The sequence below is a fragment of the Scleropages formosus genome, chromosome 18, assembly GCF_900964775.1.
Source record: "Scleropages formosus chromosome 18, fSclFor1.1, whole genome shotgun sequence".
NCBI lineage: Eukaryota > Metazoa > Chordata > Actinopteri > Osteoglossiformes > Osteoglossidae > Scleropages > Scleropages formosus.
This window is the reverse complement of record NC_041823.1, coordinates 14,142,228-14,153,574: the sequence shown is the minus strand read 5'-3', so window position 1 is coordinate 14,153,574 and position 11,347 is coordinate 14,142,228. Positions and strand designations below refer to the sequence as shown.

Genomic DNA, 11,347 nt, shown 5'->3' with positions numbered 1-11,347 from the left:
GGGTTGATATTTTCCTTTTCATTTTTCCTCACTCCATCTCCTTCTGCATTTCTTTGGCTCCCTCAGACTGCTGCAAAGCAGACGGAGGAAGCAACAGACTCACAGATACACTGGAGCAGAGAACCAGTCCTTCAAGGTCTGTTCTGTCTTTTTTTTAAAAAAAGTATGTTAAATACTTTATAATTAATAATTAATCATTATAATTCAATCATAATAATTAATAAATACTTGAAATAATTTTAATTTGATGTGATGGTATTGTGCTAGTTTAGATAACATTCTTTGATTTAGAAAACATTTGATTCTTGAGTGTCTAATTTATGAATGAGTAGTACTTAGAAAGTTTAGCAAGACACAAAAGGCAAGTGCAAAGGTGGAGAAATTGGGACAGTATGAATGAGCTAAAAACTCATTATTATTATCATATTGTTATTCATTACTTTTATTATTTTTCCTCAACATTTGTGGCTTTTTGTGTGTTTTATTTTTGAATGGCAACAATTAATTTGCTTTTTATTGCTTGAAATTCTGGACCCTGCAATGTAATTCACTGATGGGACAGTTTAAACAATTTTCAACTTTCTGATTTAAAAAGTGAAAGAATACATGCTAAGATCTGCATTTCTCAGGTATAAAACTGGAAACTTCAGAACTGAAGTCAAAGACATACACTGTTACTGAGGAATGTACAATACACCTCTGTGCATTTACCGGTGCTGAAATGTTCCTGGTTTATAGAGCTCTCAATTTATGACTTTTGGTTTAGCGTGCCAGAAATGTAGTAACCTGTTTAATTTTCCATCTCTCGCTTGCTTTCCTATAATTTTTTGGCACTCTTCTGTTTCATTTCCTTACTAAAAACAGCATTATTGCTCATTTGCTCAATTAGATGTATGTTCCATCAGTGAAATGGTTGTTGATAATTTCTTAGAGAAAAATAAATTCCAACCCAAAGGAAATTTCAGTTATTGACTGTTTCAAAAATGTGAAAACATTTCTGAGTGTGGATGCTGTTGATAGGTTGAGTACACATGGACAGGTTTCCAGTCTTCCTCAGAACCTTGATTTGCCTACAGTGTTATGATGGAAGACTGTGATGGGCAGTCTGGAGAAGAATGTACATCAGAAATTGATTAGTAATCGATCGAACTTTAGTAAACTGATCGAATAATTTAGGACCTACTTCCATACTCTTTTTCACTTTTAAAAAACAAACTATAACCTTTGGGCTCAGAACTATTAGTTGCCTTGCTAAAAGCTTGTGTTTTTGACAGTCATTAAAGGTTACATCGACAAACTGGGATACCTGCATTCAGTAATTGCCTAGCATACGGTATTTCTGCTTAAATACTTTTTATATTTGTATCTTAGTTTATTTAATCTGAAATCTCATTTTCTTTAGGGAAGTACACTTGGATTCTGTTGCATCCGCACTTTGCAGAGGAAAATAAGTTTTTCATATCAGCAGCAGTTACCTTGGTCCTTCATCATCAAAGGCAGCTTTTTTCCCATCCACATCAACAGCCTGTACGGAATATTGCTATTTCTGCTACCAGCATATACAAAACCTTCCAACCTGGATCCTGACCATTAGATGTCATGACTCTTGTCTGTCCCCTTGTTCACTTTGAAATGCTTCTCTACATGGCCATCCTCTGTGTTCTGCTCTCCCAGCCTGGCCAACAGACCACTGCCAACATCACAGAACCTAGCCAGCCAAGTACATTTCTAAAACTTATTTCATCGAAACACCAAACCACAACCAAAAAGGTTAAGCTTTCAAACCAAAATCCTGTGTCAACTGCAAAGCTCAGCCAAGACTCCACATCATCTAATCAAAGTCTTCTTGTCCCTGCTAAGCCCTCCCTTCCCCTCAGTCATAGAGTTTCAGGAGATGGCAGCTCCTCCCCCTCACAGCCCACCATTAAAGTTGTGATTTCAGACACCTGTGTCCAGCGAAATGTACAGGGCCATAAAACCAATCAGACCAGTAACCAAGGCCAGGAAATCACCCTTGAACAAGGTTCTCCACTCGTTTTGACTCAGAAAATCAACCTGGTCCAGGACTCATGTCCAGAGAGCTGCGGGGTGCAATTTACAGCACTGCAAGTACGTTTAGAGAAGCTGGAGAAGGAAGTGTCCATCCTAAGGAAGAAATACAATGGTGCTGATGGCATTTGCTGTCCCTCCCAACTGCGTGAAGGTACAACAATGCATGGTGGGAAAGCGGTTAATTGTGCCGTACTGACTCTATACAGTCCAGAGTATTTACATTCACTTGTGACTAGTTAACATGTATGTGTGAGCTAACTAATCCCTTAACAAAATAAACTACAATGGACTTATTTCACTTCTAATCCTGACAAGTGTCTTGACTGCAGTTGTTTGCAAATTTCTTACACATTAAATTTAAATGGAACTCAGAAATATTTCAATTTTAACTGCATTTGACCCCAGATCTGATTCCCAATTAATTAATGCTCATGACAGCCCATTTTTTCTCTCTTATGCACCGCCTGTCCCCCAAGAGGGAGAGTGTCTGAATGACTGCAGTGACCAGGGTCGGTGTGAAAAGGGAAAGTGCATCTGTTTCCAAGGATTCGGTGGCCCCGACTGCAGCTCTGTCACCTGCCCTTCCAACTGCCATGAAGGGGGCATCTGTGTGGATGGCCAGTGCGTGTGTGAGAGCAGCTTCACAGGACCAGACTGCTCCATCAAGTCCTGTCCCAATGACTGCAGTAACAGGGGAAGGTGTGTCCAGGGTACATGTCAGTGTGACACTGGATTTTCAGGGATTGACTGCGCTGATAAAGCCTGTCCAGGGAACTGTAACAACAGAGGGCAGTGCTTGAAGGGGAAGTGCCTGTGTCATCCTGGGTTCACAGGACTGGACTGTAGCAAGTGTGAAGCTGGATTCACTGGAGCTCAATGTGTTAGTGGTGAGTCACTTGCTGCTCAACCCTTTGCATGTACAGATATACGTTTACATTACTTCATTTAGCAGATATTTTTCTCCAAAGCGACTTCCAATTGAGTCTTTGTAGTGTTATCAGCCCACACACCTTATTCACCAAGGTGACTTACACTGCTAGATACACTACTTACAATGTGTTACCTATTCATACATCAGTGGAACACATTTTCTGTCACTCACACACTATGGGTGACTTAGAGTCACCAATCCATCTGAACAGCATGTCTTCGGATTGTGGGAGGAAGCCCACGCAGACACAGGTAGAACATACAAACTCATCTCTCTTCTAACTCCTGTTTGTTCCTTTTCTCTCTCAACCTCCTGCACCCCCCACCTCCAAGTATTCCCAGGCATTGACAAGAGACCAGTTATTAAGGTGAATGTGGAAACTGTAACAATGAAGGTGGCACCAGGAACAGATAAAAACAATAGAAAGACATCAGAGAAGACAAAGCTGAACAAGGCTATACTCTCAAAAATGGAAGAGGAGAAACTTAAGGCACAAAGAAAGATGTGGAAGGAGAAGGTGTCTGGGGAAAAGGATGATTCCAATAAAACAAGAGCAGATTCCAGTCTGAAACAGAGCACTGAAAAATCAGGCTCTAAAAAGTTAGTTTTCATATCAAGTACTGCAAAATCCCACACAAATACAGGATCAGAAGTGAAATCTGATTCTGTACAACCAGACAAAAGTAGGGACTCTGATTTGAAAACAAACACAGGTACTGAAAAAACAGCCACAAATACAACCTCAGTCAAGAAACCAGGAACAGCCAAATCTCCCACCAAAGAAAACAAAGGGGCTGGATCTATGTCAGGGCATAAAATGATCACTATTAAAAGTCTACACATTGCCAACAGTACAAGAATTTTTCAAGGGCAAAAAAAATTGAAAGAGGTTTTTCCGAAACAGCCTGAAGGTAGAAGACAGGAAGGCGCGACAAAGCTGGATTCCAAACTTGACATGAAACGGGATGATAAAGTACATTTTCAATTTGGTGTAAAAGTGGACGGAAAGCAAGATCCAGCAAACACAACCCTTGCAAAAGCAGATAAACCCATTTATCAGAATGAGACCAAAAGTTTTGATTCTTCTAAGGAAATAAAGAAAGCGTCTAAAGAAAAAATAGTAACAGAGCCGACATTCGGTATGACTGAAGCAAGAAAAGAATCTACAGAACAAATTATTTTATATTCAAAAAGTGAAACAAAAATTACCGAGAAAAAACCTATTAAAAGGTACCAAATCATTCATGGGACAGTCAGAGAAAACAGAACTGATAGCAAAGATTCTGAATTCCAAAGGAACATTACTACCATTAAATACAAACCAGGATCTGGTGTTAGAAGTACTGATGTTATTCATTCAAATGGGACTGTTGTCCAACCCAGAGAGCCACAGAGAAACATCACTGTCCTTAAGGATGGCCAGACATTTGGAACTATTGACAAACCTGTAAAACTGCAAAGAAACATCACTGTTAGGGATGGCAGCCAGTCTGGTTTTAGTGGAACTGGGATTGTTCAAGATAACAGAACGACTGATAAATCTACTGCACCGCAGAGAAACATCACTGTTTCTAAGGTTGGTCAAAAGTCTGCTTTTAGTAGAAAAGAGCTTATTCACGCAAATGGAACTACTGAGAAACCTACAAAATCACAGAGAAACAATACCATTTTAGTTAGAGGGTTTGGTTTTAAGAAGTCCATTGCTATTCAAGTAAATGAAACTACTGATAAAGCTTCTGAAGTTCGGAGAAACATCATTGTCTTTAAAGGCAACCAAGACCCTAAGTATAGACGAACTGAGCTTATCCACACAAACGGAACTGCTGACATGCCTAAAGAATCACAGAGAAACATCACTGTCCATAAGGACAGCCAGAAGTCCATTGTTAAAAAATCTGGTGTTGTTCATGTAAATAGAACTTCTGAGGAGGCTAAAGAGGTAAGGAGAAATGTCACTGTCCACAGAAAGAGCCAAGGGTCCCTTATCAAAGGAACTGAGCTTATTCCCAAAAATGAAACTTCTGAGAAGCCTAAAGAAGCAAGGAGAAACATCAGTGTTTTTACAGAAAGCCAGAGGTTCTCTCTCAGACAAACTAGTATTATTCTCACAAACGGAACTGCTGGAAAACTGAAAGAACCAGTCAGAAACATCACTGTCCATCCAGACAGGAGAGAATCGACTCTTAAATCAGTTGAGCTCATTCACACAAATAGAACTGACAGCAGTACTTTGGTTGGAAGAAATAAAACAAGCAATATGAAGACTGGATCTATAAAAGCTGATGTTTCCACAAGAAACCAGACACTTATTGACAAAACTCATTCACAAGGAAATAATACAAGCCTTTCCAGAGGAGAAGTTGTAGTGAAGCTAAAAGGTGAAAGAAGCATAAACAGAACAGTCTTGCTGAAAACAGCATCTGAGAAAAAATCAAGCTCAGCTGGCCAGATATCTAAGGTCCTTCATCACCGCCATACAGGACAGTTTCACGATGGAACTCAACAAAGAGGTCCTCAACGACCTTCAGAAGATCTCCAGCACAGACATGACCCCCTAAAGTCCAAAGGCCGACCTATGGAAGCTGTGAGAGAAGAGAATGACACTCGGGCTGGGGGAAGCCATGTGGTGACAGACAGAAACAGTACCAGCAGAGCCAGACAACTAAGTCAGGAAGTACGTGGTAATATTACCACCGCACAGTTAGACTTGGTCCCCAAGATGAGCCTTCACTCTGCAGTAAAAAGGAAAAACTCCAGTAGCACTCCAACTAGTGATAATGTCACTTCAAGCCATCCAGTTGATTCCACCAAGGTACGCATACTCAGTGAGCACCAAGCTGGACCAAGCGTCCAAACCAACAGCAGTATTACTAGCGCCAAAAGGACACTACTGAGCCTTGGATCGGTTAGAGTGGAAAATATAACTAGCAGAGGATTCATCCTAACTTGGGAGGCACCACGAGGAATGTTTAAAAATTTTACTGTGACCACAAGGGAAAATGGAGTTGAGAGTACCCAAGAAATGGAGGAAGAGGAGGCGGAGAATGAAGAAGATGGGAAATATGAGGAAGATGATGACGACATGAAAATTAAATCAGAAGATGCTTTCAGTCAAACGAATATAAATAAAGGAGGTAATGAAAAACATAGTGCCAGGAGAAGTGAAGATGCTGTCAACAGGGGCAATAACAGCAACACCACTGCTTACACTTCTGCAAAACCCCACAGCAGAGCAGCCACTAGAAGGACAGGCAGCAATATTAGGAAGCTCTCAGTGGTTCCTGGCTCCACTCGTTTGTTGACCGTCCGGAACCTCAGGCCTCAGACACGCTACTCACTGTCCCTGTATGGAACAAGCCCTGGAGTGCGCTCCAAAATTCACCATCTCACTGTCACTACAGGTAACGCTCACCCTTTGCTCTTTCCTCCACAACATTTCCTCCAAGGCAGCAGTGTTTCATCATTTTTCTGAATTCACCAACATTTTCTAATTACAGCTTTCAGCTCAGTCTGTAGTGTTATTTTTTCATTTGTTTCTTGACTATTTTATATCTCTCTTTTAGCTCATTTTTTTTATTTGTATCTACAGAGTATTTCTGCATTTTTTTTAATATTTTAATGTGCATTTATGTCACCTTATATTGGATTTGGAGGGGGGTGCAGTGGTGCGGTGGGTTGGACTGGGTCCTACTCTCCGGTGGGTCTGGTGTTCGAGTCCCGCTTGGGGTGCCTTGTGATGGACTGGTGTCCTGTCCTGGGTGTGTCCCCTCCCCCTCCAGCCCTACGCCCTGTGTTGCCGGGTTAGGCTCTGGCTCCCCGTGACCCCATATGGGACAAGCGGTTCAGACAGTGTGTGTGTGTGTGTGTGTTGGTTCTTTCTCTCTTGGGTACAGAATTTTTGTTTCATCTCCTTAACTCAACTTTCTTGACAGTCTTTCACTTACCCAACTCTTGGTCATCTACCCACAATCCTCTTTTTCTCTTAGCTCCAGAACCTCCCACTGAACTTCTGTTCAGCAATGTGACAGATTCCTCTCTGTCTGTCTCCTGGACGAAACCACGGAACCCAGTGACCGGGTACAAAGTCACCTACACCAACACTGAGAGTGGTAAGACTGTCTGCACCAGCTGCCCTTAGATCATGACTTGTTCTTGTTTCTTTGGTTTTCATGGTTCATACCATCATAACTCTAGCAATTCTCTCTAACAATGTATAGTAAGAATATGGGTTATATTCCAGTTTTTTTTTAATATACTCATATTTCAGTGGTCCTCTTTCCCAGGAAAGCCTGTTTCTCTCGAAGTCGACCCCCAGCACTCCAGTGTGGCTCTCTCTCAACTCCTCCCTGCCTCTTCTTATGATGTCAGTGTCACTGCCCAGCATGGCCTGGACCACAGTGACTCCATTACAGGCCTTGTTGTCACAGGTAAGGAGTTTACTAGTGTACTTGCTGTTCTTTATCTGCTTTGTATTATTCTTCATTTACATCACATTTACATTTATTTATTTAGCAGACGCTTTTCTCCAAAGCGACGTACATCTCAGAGAATACAATTTGTGCATGACATTAGGAGATAGTTGCAGATGTGTGTTTCTTAAGTTAGTGTGTTTCTTTCACTATATGCACCAATGGTCATCAAATGAGTAGCTGAATAAAACTTAGAATAGATGATTCCTGATGACCTTCCTACCTTTTTTTTACTGAGATACAGAAACATTTACGTACAATACAGGAGTAGTGGCTGTGTAAAGGCTTATCTGGGCATGAGCATAAAGTTATGGTGCATGAACATTTACTCCATACATGAGCTTGAGAGATCATGGGCAAAGTGATTCTAAAAGAGGTGAGCTTTCAGACCCTTTTTAAATGTGGATTTTCAGCAGTTCTGAGTGAAAGGGGGAGGTGATTCCACCACAATGGAGCTGAAAGCAAGAACCTCCATGCTTTACCTTTTGTGCGCGGGACCACCAAGTGGGCAGAAGTAGACGAGCGAAGCGGTCTATTTGGGGTGTAGCAGTTCATCAAGTCTTGTAAATAGCTGGGAGCAATTCTATTGATGCATTTGTACGCAATAACTAGGATCTTAAATTTGATCTATTATTATTTTACTACTACATTATCTTTTAGTTATTTTAATATTATTAATATTAACTATTTTGTATTTTTAATGTTATATTTTGAAATAGTAACTTAATAAATAGTACAGATTCACTTGTTATCATAACAATGAACTTTGAGAGGTACGTTTGAATTTGTAGAGAATTCATAATGAATGACATGGGACATAGTGGCACAGCAGGCGGGGAATACTGGTTCCTTATAGTTCCTGAGTTGCTTGGTGGGTGTGTTATTCAGGTCTAGCTCAAGGTGTGTGAAGTTTGCATGTTCCTCCTCATGTTTGCAGCTCACAGACAGGCATGGGAGAAGGCAATGGAAAACCACTTCCATTCAGTCCCTTGCCTCAGAAACCATGCACGTGATCACTACGAGTTGGCTTTGACTCGATGGCACATCCAGCAAATCATGTAGAATTTTCAGAGACTGGTTGATTAACTATATTATATTTTTTTTCATCAGTGGTACAAAATTTCAGAAAAAAATCTGCAAAGAATTACATTATAATACCGACATTATAGTGGAGGTGCGGTGGCGCAGTGGGTTGGACCACAGTCCTGCTGTCCGGTGGGTCTGGGGTTCGAGTCCTGCTTGGGGTGCCTTGCGACGGACTGGCGTCCCGTCCTGGGTGTGTCCCCTCCCCCTCCGGCCTTACGCCCTGTGTTGCTGGGTAGGCTCCGGTTCCCCGTGACCCCGTATGGGACAAGCGGTTCTGAAAATGTGTGTGTGTGTGTGTGTGTGTGTACTGACATTATATGATCAACATAACCAGCCACATACTTTCTTCTCTCTCAGTCCCTGACCCACCCACAGCGCTGAAGGCTGTGGATGTAACAGACACTAGGGCAGTGTTGCGTTGGGTGCCCGCCCTGGCAGCTGTTGACCGTTACATCATTGTTTATGGGTCTAAGAGTGGTAAGTGCCAATCAAATTGAGTCTGTCTATTAATGGTCAGCCAGTAGAGTCTGTGCACTCTTTATTTCTTTGCATTGTCAGGGGCCAAAGTGACCACCGCGGTCTCAGGTGATGTTCCTGAACTGCAACTGAAGGACTTACAGAGTGCAACAGCATACACTGTGACAATGACCAGTCAGCGGGACAGCCTGCAGAGCACCACTGTGAATCTAACCTTCATCACGACAGGCGGTCAGGCTCGTACACACCTGCACGTGGAAATGTGAAAACACATACACAAACAAAAACACATGCACAAACATTCTAACCATTTCTTCCCTGACCATTCCCAGGTAAGCAATTCCTCAAGCCCATGGACTGCTCCCAGCAGCTGCTCAACGGCATGTTACACTCGGGGGTGGCACAGATCTTCCCTGGAAGCAAGCAGGATGAGGGCGTGCGGGTTTACTGCGACATGGAAACTGATGGAGGAGGCTGGACGGTGAGTGAAGGGACCGACAAGAATGGTCCAGAAATTTCAACTCAGCTTGCTTTCTAGGGGCGTGTAGATACCTACAGCAGCCATGTGTATGCAACCCAAAGTTTAGTGTCAGGGTGGGTTTGACTTCAGCCTTGGGCTATAGTTGATTATAGCTTGACTATAATTTGACTTCCAGCCTTGGAATGCTTATCTGTTTAACCATTTAAGGGAGCAAGAGATCTTCTGATCTGGTAGGGTGGAGAAACAACACTGAGCTACAAGGAGTCAGCGCTGAAAGCATGTGCATGTTTTACAGTGAAGGTCACAATAAATCCTGACATGCTTCTGTCAAAGATTCTTAGCACAAAGACCTTGTGTGTACATTTTCTAGGTGTTCCAGAGAAGAATGAATGGGAAGACAAACTTCTTTAGGAACTGGGAACAATACAGCAAAGGCTTTGGCAATCTCAGTGGGGAATTCTGGCTCGGTAAGAAAAATGAGCTCAGCTGTGGATATCAGTTGTTTGCGTTGTTCTTAAGAGCTTGTTAATACTTAAGTACTTGTGCTGAAAAATTCTGTTGTATAAACAAATTAATGGAATTCAGGTTTCATAACATTCATTTATCTGTGATATACTTCATCTTTTGTTGTGGAAAAATTAAGGATATAAATTTAAATGAACTTTTCAGCTGAATCATTGGAGTCAGTACGCTGTGTGACCCATGCTTCCGTCCTCTTACCTTTTGTCCCTCTTGCAAGGCAATGAGCTGATTCACAGCCTGACGAGCTCAAGGCCAATGGTGCTGCGGGTGGACCTTCATGCTGGTGCAGAAACTGCCTTTGCCATGTACTCATCTTTCTACATAGGACCTCAGAGAAAGCACTATGCAGTCAGACTGTCTGGGTACTCGGGCACTGCAGGTGAGAAGGAAAAGATAGATCAAGTCAAAGGGTAAATGCAAGCGTTGAGGACAAAAGCCTCAACATACAGAATCAGATGCTGACTATTAATTTTTGAGTAAAGAAAAGTAAATGCTGAAATATAAAAGGATACACTGAGGCGAGAGGAATATGATTTATGCTTTTTTATTCCTATGACCTCTTTCTTCTATCATTTCATTGCTGACTTGCTCTTTTTAGGTGACTCCATGAAATATCACAATGGGCAACCATTTTCTACACGGGACAGAGACCCCAACCCCGTCCTCAGTGGGTGTGCCAGGTCTTACAGGGGAGGATGGTGGTACAAGGACTGCCATGAGGCCAATCTCAATGGCCTGTATGATATCAACACCAACCACCAGGTGCGTCTTTCTGCTGTTTATAAGCTCACTGCTCAGCTCTGCATGTCTTGTACTTCCATAGTCAATAATAACATATTGGCTGGGTCAATAACCAATCATGATACCTGTCCTAGGGTGTGATCTGGACAGCCTGGAAAGGCAGAGACTTCTCCATCCCCTTCACTGAGCTGAAGCTCAGGCCGGTGAACTTCGACCCACAGACTCAGGGATAGAGAAACACAGAGAAAGAGAAAGATCCTTCACAAATATGTCACATAGACACCACTATACACACATAATTATTTTTATTCAACAGATGGTGTCCCTGTACCTATAAGTTCCACACAAACAAACACATATGCACACACACACACACACACACACACACACACACACACACACACACACACACACCCATTAGTCTCACATTATTTGGTCATCACTTGGTTGTTGTGAGGTCATCCTTTTGTTAACCAATGACATACAGTGCAGTGTAATATTTATAAGATTCAAAGTTTATTAAACAAATCCTGAAGTAGACAGTACCAAATGCGCTATTATTATTATTATTATTATTCAAACAACCAA

At 41.9% G+C, this 11,347-nt stretch overlaps 1 protein-coding gene across 1 annotated transcript; it reads left to right on the top strand.

Annotated features, from left to right (window-relative positions):
* The first annotated feature begins 1,644 nt into the window (after positions 1-1,644).
* tnxba (tenascin XBa) lies at positions 1,645-10,992 on the top strand. The gene is made up of 13 exons (XM_018740605.2): positions 1,645-2,215; positions 2,514-2,939; positions 3,316-3,583; positions 5,978-6,384; positions 6,970-7,092; positions 7,267-7,410; positions 8,896-9,015; positions 9,097-9,246; positions 9,348-9,496; positions 9,867-9,963; positions 10,236-10,397; positions 10,617-10,780; positions 10,894-10,992. Exons 1-13 carry the CDS (start codon positions 1,645-1,647, stop codon positions 10,990-10,992), a joined length of 2,880 nt encoding a protein of 959 aa, XP_018596121.2.
* Positions 10,993-11,347: the final 355 nt, after the last annotated feature.

Excerpts from the sequence above, each read along its gene's own strand:
- tnxba (XM_018740605.2), top strand. The coding sequence starts at position 1,645 with ATGGCCATCCTCTGTGTTCTGCTCTCCCAGCCTGGCCAACAGACCACT. Across the intron at positions 2,216-2,513 it reads GCGTGAAGGTACAACAATGC|CGCCTGTCCCCCAAGAGGGA; the intron begins ATGGTGGGAAAG and ends TCTCTTATGCAC. Across the intron at positions 7,411-8,895 it reads TACAGGCCTTGTTGTCACAG|TCCCTGACCCACCCACAGCG; the intron begins GTAAGGAGTTTA and ends CTTCTCTCTCAG.